This window comes from Priceomyces carsonii, assembly GCF_900007245.1.
Source record: "Priceomyces carsonii strain CBS4050 genome assembly, scaffold: Debaryomyces_carsonii_scaffold_1, whole genome shotgun sequence".
Classification (NCBI taxonomy): domain Eukaryota; kingdom Fungi; phylum Ascomycota; class Pichiomycetes; order Serinales; family Debaryomycetaceae; genus Priceomyces; species Priceomyces carsonii.
The window spans coordinates 531,741-550,118 of record NW_026946674.1 but is presented as its reverse complement, the minus strand read 5'-3'; the positions used below and the strand labels follow the sequence as shown (position 1 = coordinate 550,118).

The following is an 18,378-nucleotide window of genomic DNA, read 5'->3' as shown; positions in this document are numbered from 1 at the left end:
GTACTGGACCAGCCAAGTATTTTCCCAATACCATCATAAATTTAGACTCAATAGCATTACAGGTAGTTCTGTATTAGATACTTTAATGACTTTCTACAAGCCAACAACCAAATTATCAGAGGACTTATGATAAGTCTCTTCTTTGATCAAGCTGGATACAGTCGGATTGTGGACATTTTCCCCAGATCTTTCATCTTCTTGTTCGGTTGAACTTTGCCTCTTATCGAAATATGAACCTTCTTCGTGGTCCTTTTGAGGTGTTAAAGGGGCATGATTGAAAACATCAAAGGATTGGTAAGTCATATCAACGTTAATAGAAGTAACCTTCTTTCAGAAAAAAATTATTGAGGCTTAATTTCTCGTATATATAAGTTTGCCACAGATAACGCCATGCTTGATTTGCGGGGTGCTTAAATTCCTGTGGAGTACCCTCGCAAATTTAATACTTACGTGTGATCCGCGTTCTCATATTTACGGCAGTACTTTGGCCAAAAAATTGTATTTACGTAATCGGAACTCTTTGCACCCAGTTCAAAATAGTCATGTAAGGCGTTAAGTAACAAAATCCACGGGGTCCACTTTCCATACCTATCACCGAAACATTGTACAAGCTCTGCCGCATTCGTCTCTAAAAGAATACGAGTTCACTTGTATCACCGAATAAAACATGGTATGCTTTTACAAGGATTACTATAGGCATATCAGGAAATGCCAGAGAATGGCTTTGAAATCCATCCACAGAATGTCGATGAACTTGCTGAGAAAAAACATCTGAGGGCATCTATTTAATGATAGATTCATGGTATATTCGCAATGTCCATAGAAAATTTTAATCTTTTATTTCCAGATTAAAGATAAGGGGCTTGAAGCCTTATTCATCTTACTCTTCAATATGAGGTGCATTGTCCTTCACGAATTTGAAGTCCTAGAGTACTATTCTTTTGTGGTCTTCTCTTGCAACAAAAAGGAAGTGGGCGATCCTGCAGTCGCAGTCGTTCCCATAGAAATGTTGGCATTTTTGTGAAAGTCGTGATTTCCCCACAAAAACGAATGATGGTATATAACAGCAACGGGTTTCTTACAATTTTTAGTATCTCGTTCCTTATACAATGATGAATACATTTCAGTTTGAAGAGGATCTCCCTCATTTACCGGTTCCCCTGTTACAGTCTACAACTCAACAGCTCTTGTCAGCATTGAAACCATTGCTCTCTCAGGAAGAGTACGAAGAACTCTTACTAGAATCATCACAATTTGTTTCTAATGATTTAATTAATCTATTGCAATCCCACTTAATTGAAGCCTCGAAGAACCCATCACAATATTGCTATTTGAACTGCATAAATGATGAAACCAATCCCGGAATATATGGAGAATTAAGAGGCGACATTTTACCTCGTAATCCATTTCTTATATTAGAAGAGGACCCGTACTCGAAGACAATAAATCCACCAAATCAGGCTCAGAGGGCATCTAATCTTATCAATTCTTCTTTGAAGTTTATTGTAAGTCTTCGTAATGAAACCTTGAAGCCAGATCTCACTCCTAAAAGTGGGCATCCTTTAACAATGAACTGTTACAAAAACTTATTTGGGACTACCAGGATTCCAGATTTATTGGATAAATATGATCAGCATGTCACGATTAAGAAGTATAAGAACATTAATGACTCCAGACACATAATTATCATTTGTAAAAATCAATATTTCAAACTAGAGGTATTGACCCCGTTCACTGAAGAGAATGAAAAGGAGATACATTCTAAGCATAAGTTATGGTTCAACGATCATGAGCTCTCGATTATTTTACAACGAGTAATTGATATTTCTGACGGTGTCAACCCATTAGATATCATACATGATGCTATTGGATCTTTAACCACACAGTCTTTTGATTACTGGAAGTTAGCAAGACTTGAATTAACTAAATCGAATGCACAAAACCTTGAGATTATTGACGATGCATTGTTTGTTGTTGTATTAGACTCTAGTAACTCGCCACAGACTGACCAAGAAAAAACATCCATTTTATCACATGGCTCATCTGAGCTACTTCAGGGAACAAATTTCCAAGTGGGTTCTTGTACATCCAGATGGTACGATAAACTACAATTGATTGTGACTAAGAATGCTGTTGCAGCTGTTGTTTGGGAGTCTACCTCAATGGACAGCACTGCAATATTAAGATTCATCAGCGATATTTATACTGATCTGATTCTTAAATTGGCTAAAAACATCAACGGATCAGAATACACATTATTTGACAGCAACGTTGTCTTTGTATCTTCAAATGGCAATATTGAGAAACCCGTTTGCAATCAGCTCAAATTTAATCGTACCCCTGAGTTGCTTAATTTGGTTCATTTGTCTGAAACTAAATTAACTGACCTCATTAACCAGCATGAGTATGAGACAATGAATTTAAAGCTAGAATCCAACTTTATCAAGGATATCTCAATAGATTCGATGCTCCAAATTAGTCTCCAAATCGCCCACTATTCCTTATACGGAAAAATTGTTAATACGTTGGAGCCCATCACGACCAGAAAGTTCAGAGATGCCAGAACTGAGCTTATCACAGTACAGAATGACTCGGTGTCAGAGCTAGTCAAGTATTTTATAGCTAACCCAAGCTCGCAGAAAAAGTGGGAAATGTTTAAAGAGTGTTGTGTTAGGCATAAAAAGCAATACCAAGATGCAATGATGGGAAAAGGTTTCGACAGACATTTTATCTCGTTAGTTCATATAATTAAGCGTCCGCATGCTGTGACTTACTTGAACAAATTGAATAAGCATTTGCCTGCCATTCCAGATCTATCTAAGGTCGATAGTCTGCAACTTCCATTACTCTCACACCCAATTATTGATATGCTCTCTGCACCGGAGCTATTAGTATCAAACTGTGGTAACAATGCGCTACACCTATTTGGTATTCCTCCTGCTATTGATCAAGGTTTTGGAATAGGCTACATTATTCATAATGATAAAGTTGTGATAACAGCATCATCTAAATACAGACAGACTAAAAGATTCCTTGACACTTTGAGACTGGTGGTTAGTGAGTTGAAAAATCTCTTGAAAGAAAATATGAGTTTGATTCATAATATCAGCGACTCAAAGGCGAGAAAGAGTGAATTAAAAGAATTAGGAAAGGAGCCTGAACATAAAATCGACTCAAACTCACCTCTGACTCGTCATCCAATTCTATTAACAACCAGCACTGATTCTGAACCAATTTCTTTTGACAAGTATAAGGATCTTTCTATGTCTGACGCAGAATCGGAGGGATCGTCATCTGAAAGTGCGAGCTATGATCTTCTAGGAGGTTATGGATATTTTGACTTCGGGGAAATGGGTCTCAGGTCAGAAGATCTTTCAAGAACAGAGTCACACTTGAACTCACTTTCTGGCGCTAATTCTACGTTGGGATCTAGGAGAGGATCTTCTTCAAATTTGCTTAAGTTGGCATCCTCACATAGCAGTGAAGCTGCTACTCAAAAATTTGGCTTATCATTATCAGAAAGGATAAGAGACAAGCTCTCTATGAAAGAAGATTCTCAATCGGACATAAGCGAACGTTCTGAAACTCCCAGAAGGTCGAAGAGAGAAATAGGAAAGCAGTTAGGTTTATAGTAAAATGTAGCTATTCCTGAATATTGTTGAGATGTGATAGTGCGTGTGCATTTCAAATCCAAACTTCTTTTAGTAATCGCTAGTAATAGACGGTGATAACGATAATTAATTGTATTGCTATATTCTGATTTCCTCAATGTCAAAAATTACTCCACTATCAAAGTCTTTAATTCAGATATGTGGTATTGATGCTACGAAGTTTTTAAATGGTCTTGTCACTACGAGGCTATTGCCTAACGTTATAAAAAAGAAGGAACATACTTTTAGTGAACAGAAACACGCAGAACTTACATCTATGATTGACATCCACAAGAATTGGGGATTGATGCATGAAGATATATTTGACCCCCAGGAAAAAATTCTCGTCTCTAGAGATGGTGACAATTCAATGTTTCTAAATTCTAAAGGCAGGGTTGTTACCGATTGTTTTCTCTACAGTATTCCATTTCATAATATAAACCATGAAAATAAGGAAGTCTTGGAAGATGAACCGAGATACTTAGTTGAAGTCGATACCTCTGTATCGTCTCAATTACTAATGATGTTGAAATTGCATAAATTGAGCTCTGACGTAAGCATCTCGATGAAAAATACTTTATATTCTTACTACTATTATAACGATTCCCCTGAGTTTGACGAGTGGTTAGAAAGCTGCCAGGATCAGTATTTTGTGACACCCAGTCCACTTGATGCCTTAGACAAAGCAAATTCCTTCGTAAGGAATGAAACAATATTTAACAAAAAGGCTGCGGAGAGCATATTGGGCTTTGCAATTGATAATAGAATCCCTAACTTCGGAATTAAGTTCATAAGTACTCAACCGTTACATGACGATCCAAACCGATCTCCTTCTAAGAATCTGCTAAGCTTGTCTGATCTATTTTCTGATCTGTTTCGAGATAGATTTTCAATTGAATTTTGTGAGGAAGAAGAGATCAAGAGACGCAGGTATGCGAATGGGTTATTTGAAGTTTCAGATGCTATGAAGGGGACCTCATTGCTTCCTTTTGAATGTAACCTAGATTATACTAATGGCTTGTGTTTAGATAAAGGTTGTTATGTTGGTCAAGAACTTACCATCCGAACATATAATAATGGTACTATTCGTAAAAGAATCGTTCCTGTACAATTCTTTTCACTCAAGGAAGGCTCAGTTGAACTAATAGGTGATCAGGATTTCATTGAGATCAGTCTTGATGATCCTGTAATAATGGATCTTCAGCAGCTTAGTCCATCTATAATATCTAAGATGGATGTGTTTCCACTAAATAATAATGAAAATGAGAAGAATAGTACAGAAGATACTATTCCAAGTTTTGCATCATCACCATTTGGGGCCTCTTCAAGACCTGTCAGAAAAAGAAATACATCCTCGGGAAAGCTATTGTCCATTGAAAATAACACTGGGTTCATGCTAATTTCATTGCTGACAATCAAGAAGAATGACTTATTTAAAGTAGAAATTCCAAGTTTAGAAGGAGGAGGATCAAAAACTTTAGGTTGCAAGGTCTTTATTCCTGATTGGTGGCCTGAGGAGTTCGATTAAGTATGTACATAGTTAAAATAATGACCCAATACAAAATCTATACATTAATGATATTTTATTACTACAAGATTTTTAATCTTCGGGCGACGCTTTTAAGTGATTATAATGTTGCTTTGAGATTTGAGAAGACATTCAAGTCCCCTCACAAGTTTTTCTTTAATGTGTCAATCTCCTTCACCAAGTCCCTGATATACTTGGAGGCTAATTCAACAGTCGTAGCCTTGGAAGGAATTGCAACCTGGTCATGGTATGACTGAGGAACTAAAGTTGCCAATTCACTGACTGCTGTATTCATTCTAATTCTTCTTCCTTGCTCAGCTATCTTATGAGAAGCTTTTTTTGTTGCTGGCTTCTCATACTTCGGCTTCGCAGAAGAATTGGATCTCTGCTCGGTTAGAATAGGCGACGCTTCACTTGAGGAAGACGATTTTGGTAAAATTTTATTAGAGTAGGAACGCCTAGAAGATCTTGACCTTGCTTCTGAATTATTTTCATTGAAATTTTCATCAAATTGCTCTGCTAACCTTCCCATAGTAAAACCCATAAGCGCTGGACGTTCGCCAACAGAAGGATCTATATCAACTTTTATGGCTTGGGGAGGGAGCATTGCGCTCGTCTCCTCATACTTTGATGGATCAATACTAGGCTCCGAAATTTTTTCAATTACTGATAACGATGAGGAGGAGCGACGTGAGTTTCTAGTTTTCATTGCAGGTGACTTCTTAGATCTAGTGCTATCATTTGGTTGCATTATTGGTGTACCATGAGGAGTCCTCCGTTTATAAGAGACCGCATCATCACTGGTGCCATACACTGACGGCGACGACCGCCTTTTTTTATCTTGGTCAGCACCCAACGCAGGAGATGTCAATGGTTCAAAAGACGTCTGAAGTGGAGGGTTGTACTGAGTCTTGTTCATGTTAACTTGTGAATCCAATGGTGTAACTGCTGGTGACACTAGTGGTGAGAAAACGGCGTCGGGCCTAACATGATTCCTGTTTTGAAATGAGTCTGATCTGGAAATATTGTTGTGCTTGTGATAATAATGCTGATTGTTGTATGATTTTTCATTCTGACTTGGTAACACAGGAGAAGCAAAAGCTTTGCTATTATCCTTCAGAATACTATTAACGTATTTATTTGCAGGGTTCATGTTAGGAGTAGGTTGTGGCATATTTGAAGGAGGAAATGCCGACGACTGGGTGTTTCCGTTCTCTTCAAAGTTCAAGTCTTCTGGTAACATGAAGTTGATGTTATCTATCTCAAATTCGTAATGACTATCGTTTGGAAATATTTTAGATCTTGAACTCTGGTGAGTAGATGATGTCTGATTATTTGAATTGTTAGTGCTGGTGCTGTTGTCTCCTCCATTTTCATATAGATCATGATCAAGATGGTGTAAGAACATGCTATCTCCATGATAATTGGACGAGCTGTTGCCTCTTTCACCAGTCAGAGAAGCCGTCTTACCCGCTGTTCCTTGTATTTCTTCATGAAGTTCTGGAAAGTAACCTTCTTCATCATTCTTCGGACCAGTAGCAGGAAAATTTGTCCAGTCTGCCAGATCCATGCCTAGTACTTCTGAAAAAATTCAAAAGTTACCTAGAACTGAATAAAATCAAACAAACCCTTGTTAATAAAGCGTTAAAACGTGAATGATCTATGCCGAGTGTTGGATTGTAGTTTAAACAGTTGAATAATCAAACCTCTAAGCTTATTGATACACGATTTCTCGACGAGATATTTTCACTTTAATGGAAATAATCTGTTTTCGCTAACGATATGAGTTTAAATCTAATTTGAAGCAGATGAATTGAACCGAATATAAATTTATCAGGCTAATCGAAGGCTTTTGTTGTTATTTCAAAAATCTCGGGAGCTAAGATTTTAATAAAACATAAATTTACGTGTTATACACTGAAGGCACAATAGATTCCGTAAGTTCGTCGATGACACTCTAACACTAAGCTAACACAGCTATTTCAAGCGTGTTATTAGACCCACGTGGGATTATATCTATAGTGAGATTTTTTGTGACATTTGGATAGTGCGGCTGGCGATAGCTCAAACGCAGGACATTCCTTTATCAAGAATCTCACAAAATCATGACTTTTTATTCCTATATACAGTTACAAACTTCGACTTTACGCTTCTACAGGTACTGGTGTAGGATCATTGATAACTTCTCTTCTTCCTGAGCTTGGAGATTTAATGATAGGGTTACTAATACTCTTAGCTTTGTTTATACGTTCTCCTTTGACTATCTTTTCCATTTCATCTCTAGTCAAAGTCTCATATTCTATCAAGCCTTCAGCTAAGCGTCTCAATTCCGTCTTTCTGTCACTCAATAACTTTCGAGTTCTGACTTCCGACTCAAGCAAGAAGTCTCTAACTTCATTATCTGCCATATCCCTGATTTTTGAAGACCATGATTCCCAATCATCACTAAGTCTGACTGGGCCGATCTTATCGCTCATGCCGTAAGAGTTTACCATCGCTCTCGCGACACTCGTAGCATTAGCTAGATCAGAAGAGCAGCCGCTAGTCACATTTTCAGGTCCATGAATCATTTCTTCGGCCACTTTTCCTCCCATACAAACATCCAATCTCGCGAAGCATTCCTTTTTAGTCATATCAACCTTGTCCATTTCTGGAAGTTGAAATGTGACACCTAAGGCCCTTCCTCTAGGTAATATTGTTGCCTTGTATAAGGGAGTTGCACCTTTAGAATACATTGCCATTATAGCATGACCTGCCTCATGATATGCTGTGTTTTTTCTTGCCTCTTCGGTAATTACCATCTTCTCCTTTGCTGCTCCCATCAAGATTTTATCCTTTGCCCACTCAAAGTGTGCCATATCAACAGCTGGAGCTGATAATTGTGAAGCATGCACAGCAGCTTGATTGACCAAATTCATTAGTTCAGCTCCAGAAAGACCCGGAGTTCCTCTAGCAATGATTGAGGGATCTACATCTTCTGAGGTTTCAACATTTTCCATATGATGTTTCAAGATATCAACACGACCACGAACATCTGGTAGATCTACAACAACTTCTTTGTCAAATCTTCCCGGTCTAGTGAGAGCTTTATCCAAAGATTCTGGAAAGTTGGTAGCACCTATAATAATAATACCTTCACTTTGAGAAAATCCATCTAATTCTACCAATAATTGATTCAAAGTTTGCTTTGCATAAGCCTGATCCTTTGGATTACGTTTACCTCCAATCGCATCTAATTCATCAATAAAAATGATTGCCGGAGATTTATCTCTAGCTTGAGAAAACAATTCTCTAATTCTCTTCGCACCAACACCAACGTAAAGTTCATCGAATTCGGATCCCGACATGAAAAAGAATGGCACACCGGCTTCACCTGCAGTTGCCCGTGCCAATAATGTCTTACCGGTACCTGGAGGGCCCGTTAAAAGAACACCTTTAGGTAATTTTCCTCCTAACCCAGTGAATCTAGACGGATCCTTCAAGAAGTCAACAATTTCCTCCAACTCGGCTCTGGCTTCATCACAGCCACAAACATCCTTGAATTTAACAGTCGATTGAGAAACGTCGACGGACTTGTCCACAACTTCAGAATTTTTGAAGATAGTGCCATTTTCAACTAAGTAGTTAAATGCATTAGTGGCACCATATGTTAGTAAAGCGATAGGTATCAACCATTTGAGCCACTTAGAAACTATAGTGAAAAAAGACTCGGATACAACAACATGAACTGGCTCGTACTTGGAACCAAAGCCATTAGGCAAAACACTATTGCTTGTATTAGTATTCATGTGTGCAAATGAACCAGCGACCTGTTCTGCTTTGTCCTTCATTCCGATCTTATTTAATGCATCAATATACAAGCTAGTGCACTCGGGGGACGATGCAATTCCTGGGGTTTCATAACGTTGAACAACAATCTGTGGATAGTTGTTTGCTAACAATTTCTTGTAAAATTCCAACTGCGCGGAACTATTCTTGAGATCTCCGTTTGCTATTTGTTCTTGCTGTTGCAATATATTAACGTTGGAGCCTGTGGCAAGAGTCCTGCAACCAAAGAATGTTTGCCTTTGCGAGACAGTCAAGGGTTTCGCAAGGAATAGGGCTGTTGGACGTAAAGGGCGAACCAAACACAAGCCAGATACCCTACTTAGAAACAAACTCATTTAAGACAACTAATCCTAATGACAATATTATTATTTACAAAGTACTTTTAGAACGTCATTCTCAGTTTCGTGATAGCCTTGATATTGAATGATGGTAGTGTGTGAACCTAATTGTGTGGACTATTCCAGAAGAAATTACTCGCGCACTTCACGTTTATGATACACTATATAATTACATATGATCTTAGAATCCTGAAATCCTAAGATCGTCGTATCTTTCATTTGATGAAATAGTCAATCCATGCTCATTGGCTAAATGTAGTAAGCAGATGAAGCAAAAGCTTGTGGATATATCTTTTCGCTGCTCCGTAGCATATAAAGAACCAAGAGACGTAAACATATCTGTAAAATTTATTGTCGGCTTTTCTTGTTCATGAGGCTTGACTTCTGGATCATCTTGAGATACATTGGTGTTTGAGTCAGTTTCCATCTTTACTGAACTTGGTGAGTCATGTTCTTCTTTAATAGTTTTCCATATGTTGTCCTTCAAAAGCTTGACGTCAACTCTCTTTGCAACTTTAGAAAAAGTAATGTTTTCTGGCCGCAGCTTGAGTCCTTCAGGTACCTGGGAACTTAATGGCTGATCCCTTCCATTGGTATCTAGAGCATCGTTGAAGTCTATTCCATCAAGATCAGCATCTCCACCAAAATCATTGTTGAAGTCCTCAAATTCTGCTTGGTGAAATGATGCAGCCATCTTATCGTTCTCACATTCCAATTCTTGCTCTCTATAATGCTGAGCAAAGAATTTTTCATCAGTGACACTTTTAGAGTCATTAGGTTTCGCTTTACGCCTCATGAAGCATAATATCGGTACTTGAGGCTTCGTAAATAGATTAGTCAACTTAGACGACGAGTATCGAATATCTTCAGGAAGAAGATTATCATTAGCTTCCTCCTTAACAGAAACTGGTTTATTAATACTGGTTATACTTTTAGGATGCTCAAACAAAGAACTTTCAAAATCATCTTTGTCAGAACTCAAGAAGTCTATTATCTGCAGTTTCTTGCTCTTCGTAGATTGTGAATCTTTATTCACTTTAGTTGCAGATTCCTCCTTCAGGTCCAAATTCTTCGACTTCTTAAGTGCAGTTACCTTCCAGTGTTCCGGACCTCTCCAGTTCGCCTTTAGTCTTTGATCGAAATATACCATGAGGTCTCTATCTAGAACCTCAGCAGAATGAGACTTTTCCACTAGTTGTTCGGGCTCGTTGAATATCTGCTGAACAATACTTTGGTTTAAATTATTGATTGGTTCATTAGCATCATTATCATCTCCACCTACGTCATTATCTAACTCAGCACCATAGTCTTCATAATCAAAGTTTTCGAAATTCTCATCCTTAGTCCCAGCAACATCTAGACCAGTTTCAAGGTTGAACTGGTTATTTACGTCATTTAATATTGATTTAGCTCTACTAATATCACCAACAACGGACTTAATTTGAGGCATTGAAGGGCAAATAGATGTGTCATTCAATCCATCCTCATCAAACAAGAGTGCCTCTAAACCCGAGAGATCAAGGGCATTATCGCTCGTTTTGTGCACCTCTTGAGGTTCCTTAAATCCTTCGCTAATAGGATTGGTTGTCGCATCGAAGATGACCCTGCCAGTAGAATCTATACTTAATGTATTCAACAACAAACTTTTTGCGCCACCCTCGTCAAACTCAGCCAAAGCTTTTTTGAAAAGGGGATCAATTGCGAGTTCCTGGTCAAATTTCTTAACTACGATACTCTCGAAAGGAACCAAAGTAGACTCTACGACTCGATTTATTTTCCTCTTCTTTTTGCCATCTCCTTCAGTATCTTCTTCATTATTAGACTCGTTCTCATCTTCAACCTCATTTTCTTGAAGCGAATCCACTTCATTATTGTTCTTATTCTTAGCAAGACCGCTTAAGAGCTTTCCTGTTTCAGTTGCCGCTGATTCCACTCTACTCAGGTAAATTTTTACACAACCATCCAATGTTGCTGACGCTCTTTGAAAGTTAATCGTCTCTCCATCTTTTATAACATTAAGATCATGAAAATAATCTATCAAAGCAAATTGCCATGAATTTTTTGAGGTGATTTTATTATCTGTTGAAAGCTTGATCCACTCCTCGAAATTGGATAAAATAGTGTGCTTGTTCTCATCAAAGCGTATAGCATTTTCGTCATTGAAACTTGAATCTAAATCATCCTCTATCCCTAAGTTGCGACTTCCATGTCGAGTATTTGAAATAATCCTGTGATTTGAAAGTATTCTATTTCCAGAACCAAGTCTTTTCGATAACTTTAACCCACTTCTATTTTCAGAAATTGATCCCACTCTCCCAGAAGGCATCCTAGAATTATTCGCATGAAGCGCTCTATTCTTAGGTAGTATCTGGGAATTCATATCGATGAGTAGTTAATATTCCCTTCAAGATTTGGTTCTTGATTGCTCTATGTATATGATGAAGCTTGTTTACTTTTGATCTGCTTCCCGCAAAAACAAAAGATCACGTGGTAATATTACAAAAGTCAAACTAGTCCACTTTGAACTACAGTACTTTTAGAGGATTATCTTGATTAATTATCATTAAGATTCTATTAATACAAAATTTACATAATATGATAATCCTTTATTATCTGCGCTTTCTATTTTTTTCTTTTTTGAATGTCCCGTTTATTTTGTCAATTTCTTTTTGCGATATCACCAAACCCCTCTTCGTCGATTTACCTACAGTGTTAATCTTGAGACCTCTATTACGTATCCTCTTTGCTTTATTTGAAACCGTCCCTAGCCTGTCGCTGTCCATAGTTGATCCCTTTCCAGCATTAATATTTCTTATCTGACCCTTTTTTATCTTAGATAATACAATTCCAGCATTTCTAGCTTCATTCTCGTATCTTTCAGCTTTTTTTCGTTTACTATCAATCATACCCTTTCTCATGGTCATAGGCATCGATTCTAATGTTTTAGGTAATCCTCCTGTTTTAGAGTTTGTTGCTGCAATTTTTCGAATTCTGGAATCAAGTGCTCTTTTTCGTGCTTTACCGGTTGGTTCTTCTATATCTATGGTTTTCAAAGTTAAGTCAGCCCCTGAGTATTCTACTTTATTTGCTAGAATATGCGATTCTTCAAGCAATCTCTGTAACTTAAGATCATTCTCAAGATTATCGTCATCTTCCTTGTTCGCTTGTTCTTGTTGCTTTTTTGTCAACTTCATCACTTCTCTTTGTTTCCTCAGCATCTCAGTTAGTGTGGGAGCCCTTCCAAGTTTCAATATCTTCTGTTCTGCTTTGGACATAAGAGGTTTTACTGTGGAATCTTCAATCAATTTCACAACTTTTGGTGCAGTTTCTTCTGATTTGTTCACAATCGTATGCTCAGCTAAGTGATTTTCTTGTTTCTTCAGCAAGTTTTCGGTTCCATCACTATCACTGAAACCTTCGAATTCGCTCGGAGATTCCGAAACTTCATCCAAAGCATTATCTGTTTTATTTTTAAGCGTCAGCTTCAGCATGTCCTTAAACCCCATCTCCTCGAGAGAAGAGAATTGAGCTTCAAAGTTTTTTCGCTGTGCTTCTAAAACTTTCAAATAGTCATCTTCGAGACACATTTCAATGAACTGAACAGATGACCTACAAATACAAATGAGGAACGTAACACTATTTTTTTTTTTTTTATGATGATGAGTGCGCGGCTTGATGATTTTTAAGAACTCGATGAATAATTGACCTTCCTTGCAAGCTGAAAAATAAAAAATAGAGTATGACTAAATATAGAGGATGTATCGATATACATTCGGGCAAGGTGAAACAAATTGTTGGAGGAACCCTCAAGCTGGATGACATCATACACGACGACAATACTACAGAAAATTTTGTGTCAACTAAACCTTCGACATACTTTGCAAATTTATATAAAGAATCTGGTATCACAGGGTGCCATGTGATTAAGCTAGGGTCAAATCCCGCTAATGAGGAGGCAGCAAAATTAGCATGTAAAGCTTGGCCCCACGGATTGCAAATTGGTGGAGGAATAAACAGTGACAACGCTGTTGAGTGGTTGGAAAAGTATATGGCATCGCATGTTATTGTCACAAGTTGGCTTTTCAAGGATTCAGATGCCGGTAAAAAAGAATTTGATTGGGACAGGCTCAGTTTACTCTCAAAATTGGTAGGAAAAGATAGGTTGATAGTTGATTTGAGTTGTAGAACGATATACGAGAAGGATGAGAAAAAGTGGGTAGTTGCAATTAATAAGTGGCAGACATTGACTGACGTCACATTATCAAAAGTCTTCTTAGACAAAGTTTCTTTCTTCTGTGATGAATTTTTGATCCATGCTGCCGATGTTGAAGGCTTATGTCAAGGTATAGATGAGCAGCTTGTATCTAGCTTAGGAAAATGGTGCCCTCGAGGATTTGAAGGTAGAATAGTGTATGCTGGTGGAGCCAAGCTGGTTGATGACCTAGATTTGGTCAAAGAATTGAGCGAGAATAAGGTTGATTTATCATTTGGAAGTGCATTAGATATATTCGGAGGATCGCAAGTCAAGTTCGATGAGCTTGTAAATTGGAATAAATTGAATTCAAAATAGACTTGAATACTTATAAACTAATTGTACATTATATGGTTGCATAATTACTTCAGCAATTAAATAGAAAGCCTAAATAATTTAACTCCAAGAAGAGTTTCCAAACCCATTACTGCCACCATATGGAGAATTATCCATTCGTTCTGGAGATCTTCCATATGTAGTGAATCCACCATTCGCCGCTGCACTTGCCTCAATTGTGTCTTTATTCAACTCCATAGATATTCCTGCTAATTTCAATTGTAATGTCTCGATACTCTTTAGCACTACCTCGTTCGGCGGAAGGTTACCAACGGTTTCAACATCTATATAGAAATTTGTTGGCTTTGCACTATAATCAAAGGGCGCATCTGGATCTGGAGCTTCCTCCCACTCACAATTTGCCGATTTGGGCCATTCGGCTTCTGCATCGTTCTCATACCAATAGTCCGTATGCTTTAATTTGTTCCAAGGGTCATACTCAAATCCAATAGCTGCACATGGTGACCATTTCGCATGCTCTTTAGCTATCCCTTTTTTAGCAATACAAGTTATCCTCAACTCTTGGTGCTTTCTTAATTTGCAAATTAAAGGACCCCGCCTCTGGGAATCTCTGATTACGGGATCGCCCAACTTCGAGCCATTGTGAAATTTAGCAAGATCTGATGAATACACATTCATTGTAGAATCTGTGTCACATTTGGCCGTTAATTCAAGCTTAACGGAACAGTTAGCACAATACTGGTCGCAGGTACAATCTCTAGAGTATGACAAATTGTCAATACCTTCACTATTCAAAGGAATCAATCCTAGTCTATGTGAAATAAATTCATCTGCCAACACAGAGGTATTCACTTCTATCTCCACTAAATCTATTGCCAATGTAGGAACTTCAGCTAACATGGTTCTTCTTAGAGAATTTGCCATCGCCATATCTACCTCCTTTAAAATGAAATCGACATGGTCTTTCTCCGTTTGCCTTATTGTGACCTGAGCGCCAGAGCTTCCACTTCTCTCCATGTTTATACCAGCCAAATTTCTTTTAGAAGTCCTACTAGTTGGACTATTGTCTATTATGAAAAATAAGTAAAATTCTCGAGTCATTCCCGAATGATCCTGTATATACACCTAAGGTTTATTTCTTCTCAGCCAGCGGCAACTGTAGGTGATCCTATATTATTGAATAGAAAGAACTGCTATACTAATGTTTAAAGATGGAAACCCTTAAACTCGACTTACGGTTCGAACAATCATTTATGAAGTCGCTTTATGCAACAGCTGGATTGAATAATGAAAGGATATTAGTTCCAGACAGTTCACTTACAGATGAGGAGCTACAAGCAGCAATTAGTAACATCGATTTGGAGGAAGAAAAGTTGTTGAGCACATCAGGTTTAGTTCCTTTGCCCCAGATCACTCCATCCATCATCGCATACACGGTTATAAAAGATCAAATCATACAGCCTCTAATATTTGGTTTTCTTTGGTCCGGATTCTTAATTATGCTTGTCCCATTCAAGGGGTATTTTTACATGAAAGGCCGCCTGTTCGGGGAATACTTATTTTCTTTTATGCCTCGCAAAGAAGCTTTCTATTTTGGTTCTGGAAGGAAGTAGCAGATAAATTTTTGTAATATGTATCTTATATACGGAGTTGATATAAATCACGTGTAACACTGCCCGTGAAAGGTATCCCGGCAACAACAAATGAATTGACAATCGACTATTTCTCTACTAATCTTATCATTGCTTCAGGAGTCTTTTTCAAAAATCCATAATCTTAAGCAGACCTAGCAAGTGCATTCGTTTGGCTATCAAAAGCTTTTGAGTTAGAGAAATTGAAGCGGAATGTTTACTAGAAGGAAAAGTCGAAACGTACATGGAACATCTTACACAGGCGTTAACCATGTTGCCCCATCTGATAGTCAACCTAATGACCACGCTGTGGCAGCGGCTTTATCAATTGGTTATGGGCTTGCCGGTAATGGTGGTGGGCAGCCTATTCGTTACAATGTCTCCAGAACTGTTTCTCTTAGAGATAATAGCCTTAAGAAAAGAAACTCTATTAGCTCAAACGACACTTATGGTATTCCAAAAAGAAACCTGTTGAGGGTATCTTCTAATAATTCGTTAACTTCTGTATCCTTGAGAAGGAGATCGTCTAATGGGAATGGATACGGTCCACAGCTGACTTCGTTTGATAATAGTATACAAGAAGAGCTGGAAGAACCTCATTCGGAGCATTATAATCGCCGAAGCATGCAAGACTTGATGCTTCCTCAAAAACCCTTCGCAAACGGCTACAAAAAAGGACCTGAGGAAACTGGACTGGTCAAAATGATCAAAAAATATATTCCCACTCCCAATGGTATCAAGATCATCGAGGTCCCAGAGGAGAAGTTTAATCAGGAAGTCGCCAGAAATAATTCTATGAGATCGGGAAGAGGTATTGCAAGATCTCCATCTTTGAACTCTCTATCTCGACCAAGAGCCGCTTTTCTGAATGGAGTCTCTACACCGAAGCGTAATACATCATCAAGATTATCCAGTTTAATGAGTTCACCAAGAATGCAAACTATGAATGAGGTCGATGAAGTGAAGGGAGGTAGTATGATTAACAACGAGGAAAAGTATGATGAACTCTTGAAGCAAATAGAACATGAAAAGCATTTAGCAAAAGAGTTAGATAGTAAGACAACAGAGTATCAGAAACTAAAACAAAAACGTTTGGAGAAAGAGAAAAATTTAGCTTTATTAAGAAAGCAATTGAGTAATGTGTCTTCATCTCCTTCTTCATCTTACTCTGACTTGGAAAAAGATATCCAGGACAACATTAGAAATCGAAATACAGATTCAAATCTTAAATCTCCCTTCATAGCTGACGGTTTAAAGGAAGATATAATTAAAACCGCTGAAGAAACATCTTCACGTAGTTCGCAAAAGACAGTGGAACAAAAGGAAAATGGGAACCCTATATTCAATCAGCCTGTGTTGCAATTAACTGATGAGAAAATTCCTGAGGCTAGTGCTTCTGAATTGGCTTTACAGGATGAAGTTATTGGTCGAAATTCTATTGATGCCTCTAGTGTTATAGTTGATGAGCTTGATAAGAAGAATCACAGTAATAGTGACATGAAAGATTTTATAGGAGCTTCGTCTAATGGACAACATTTAGATGATAACCAGAATGAAGATGGTACCGAATTAAAAATAATTCGTCAATATGAGGGTCTAAGGTCGACAGAGCTGTTCGGTAGTGGGGATGATGATTTAGGTTCTCACGAAGATGACAACGAGTCCAACTTAGCAAAACAATTACGGCCAACATTTGATGCCGTACCAGAGATAATAAAAGAAGATGATGAAAATGAGAATGTTGATTTGCAATCCAAAGAATCATTGATTACTTCTGGTATTAATTCGTCTTCAAGCTCGCTAAATTCTACAGGATACGTTCCTCTTTCAAAAGGAAAATCTCCTCCAAAGTCAGCAATGAAGAAATCTACACCAGCCACAAAAAATGAGAAACACTCACAGATGAATGTTAACCCTGCTCACTACGCATATTTGTCTCTTACAACGGCTGAAAACACTAGGCTTAACTCAAAGCTCTCGGCCAGTAAGTTGAACACTCAACTAAATGCTGCGCAGCAACCACCTCCTTTTCAAGGATTTCATATGTCCCAGCCATTGCATCAAAATAATAACCCTCGAATGTCACAAACGTTGCGTAAGACTCAGGTGCCAACAACTCCTACAGGAATGTCAGGTAGGACTCTACGCCCAAATACTTTGGACCCTTATCTGGAACTGTACAATTATAATGGAGGAATGCCTGGGAGGGGTCCTAGATCTCATATGTCGATGCAACCTGTTGCTACAAAGCAGCCCGTAAATATGAGTTCAACTTCAAAAGCGAAAGCAGCCGAACTATATGCAAAAGCCAATTCTCGGCCTATTTCAGTATTCAAACCTCTAAACAGGAAATCATCCTTTGACAAAGAGATTCAATCTGATGACAAGTTAGGGGCGTCTAAAGTCCAGGGGCACAGAATGACTTTGCGAGATGGTCCTCGAGATTCTTCTACAGCGGCTCATCCAGTAAGCGAAGCAAGGGATGCTTACATCACACACTCAGAAGAAAAAGATCAATTGGGTAATACTCCTGTTCGAGAAAACTTTAATTCGAGGTTCAAAGACTCCGATGAAGAGGACAACATTAGCGAAGAACAGCATGCTCCTCTTGGGAAGAATTTAAATAGTTCGACCAACTTACCTAAGCTGAATAACACGATTCCCACCGCTCCGTACACGAGCCAGGCATCTGGTTCAAAATCAGGGATCGATGGAGCTGTCAGCAATTCCAGAGTTGAACGAGAAGAGAAAAAGAGTACGAAGAAGTTTAAAAAACTTAGAAAACTTTTTGGCAAGAACTAAAAATTTCTTACATTACAAATATAATTACTTTGATTCGTAAAAATTGACCTTC

General features: G+C 38.1%; 11 protein-coding genes across 11 annotated transcripts; 5 read left to right on the top strand and 6 right to left on the bottom strand.

The window, feature by feature from the left end:
- Positions 1–93: 93 nt before the first annotated feature.
- PRCAT00000293001 (uncharacterized protein) lies at positions 94–303 on the bottom strand (the record flags this gene model as incomplete). Its single annotated transcript, XM_062952843.1, has 1 exon — positions 94–303. The coding sequence occupies one exon, from the start codon at positions 301–303 to the stop codon at positions 94–96; it is 210 nt and encodes a 69-aa protein (XP_062807141.1).
- Positions 304–1,109: 806 nt separating this feature from the next.
- On the top strand, positions 1,110–3,632 carry CTN3 (carnitine O-acetyltransferase; the record flags this gene model as incomplete). Its single annotated transcript, XM_062952832.1, has 1 exon — positions 1,110–3,632. The coding sequence occupies one exon, from the start codon at positions 1,110–1,112 to the stop codon at positions 3,630–3,632; it is 2,523 nt and encodes an 840-aa protein (XP_062807140.1).
- Positions 3,633–3,768: 136 nt separating this feature from the next.
- Positions 3,769–5,178, top strand: PRCAT00000291001 (uncharacterized protein; the record flags this gene model as incomplete). Its single annotated transcript, XM_062952821.1, has 1 exon — positions 3,769–5,178. One exon carries the CDS (start codon positions 3,769–3,771, stop codon positions 5,176–5,178), a length of 1,410 nt encoding a protein of 469 aa, XP_062807139.1.
- Positions 5,179–5,320: 142 nt separating this feature from the next.
- Positions 5,321–6,748, bottom strand: PHO4 (phosphate-sensing transcription factor; the record flags this gene model as incomplete). The annotated part of the gene is made up of 1 exon (XM_062952810.1): positions 5,321–6,748. The coding sequence occupies one exon, from the start codon at positions 6,746–6,748 to the stop codon at positions 5,321–5,323; it is 1,428 nt and encodes a 475-aa protein (XP_062807138.1).
- A 574-nt stretch (positions 6,749–7,322) lies between these two features.
- On the bottom strand, positions 7,323–9,341 carry YME1 (i-AAA protease; the record flags this gene model as incomplete). Its single annotated transcript, XM_062952799.1, has 1 exon — positions 7,323–9,341. The coding sequence occupies one exon, from the start codon at positions 9,339–9,341 to the stop codon at positions 7,323–7,325; it is 2,019 nt and encodes a 672-aa protein (XP_062807137.1).
- Positions 9,342–9,525: 184 nt separating this feature from the next.
- On the bottom strand, positions 9,526–11,724 carry BRN1 (condensin subunit; the record flags this gene model as incomplete). Its single annotated transcript, XM_062952788.1, has 1 exon — positions 9,526–11,724. The coding sequence occupies one exon, from the start codon at positions 11,722–11,724 to the stop codon at positions 9,526–9,528; it is 2,199 nt and encodes a 732-aa protein (XP_062807136.1).
- A 229-nt stretch (positions 11,725–11,953) lies between these two features.
- PRCAT00000287001 (uncharacterized protein) lies at positions 11,954–12,931 on the bottom strand (the record flags this gene model as incomplete). The annotated part of the gene is made up of 1 exon (XM_062952776.1): positions 11,954–12,931. The coding sequence occupies one exon, from the start codon at positions 12,929–12,931 to the stop codon at positions 11,954–11,956; it is 978 nt and encodes a 325-aa protein (XP_062807135.1).
- Positions 12,932–13,083: 152 nt separating this feature from the next.
- Positions 13,084–13,914, top strand: PRCAT00000286001 (1-(5-phosphoribosyl)-5- ((5-phosphoribosylamino)methylideneamino)imidazole-4-carboxamide isomerase; the record flags this gene model as incomplete). The annotated part of the gene is made up of 1 exon (XM_062952765.1): positions 13,084–13,914. One exon carries the CDS (start codon positions 13,084–13,086, stop codon positions 13,912–13,914), a length of 831 nt encoding a protein of 276 aa, XP_062807134.1.
- Positions 13,915–13,992: 78 nt separating this feature from the next.
- PRCAT00000285001 (DNA-directed RNA polymerase II core subunit) lies at positions 13,993–14,994 on the bottom strand (the record flags this gene model as incomplete). Its single annotated transcript, XM_062952754.1, has 1 exon — positions 13,993–14,994. One exon carries the CDS (start codon positions 14,992–14,994, stop codon positions 13,993–13,995), a length of 1,002 nt encoding a protein of 333 aa, XP_062807133.1.
- A 110-nt stretch (positions 14,995–15,104) lies between these two features.
- Positions 15,105–15,506, top strand: PRCAT00000284001 (uncharacterized protein; the record flags this gene model as incomplete). Its single annotated transcript, XM_062952743.1, has 1 exon — positions 15,105–15,506. One exon carries the CDS (start codon positions 15,105–15,107, stop codon positions 15,504–15,506), a length of 402 nt encoding a protein of 133 aa, XP_062807132.1.
- A 231-nt stretch (positions 15,507–15,737) lies between these two features.
- PRCAT00000283001 (uncharacterized protein) lies at positions 15,738–18,326 on the top strand (the record flags this gene model as incomplete). The annotated part of the gene is made up of 1 exon (XM_062952732.1): positions 15,738–18,326. The coding sequence occupies one exon, from the start codon at positions 15,738–15,740 to the stop codon at positions 18,324–18,326; it is 2,589 nt and encodes an 862-aa protein (XP_062807131.1).
- Positions 18,327–18,378: the final 52 nt, after the last annotated feature.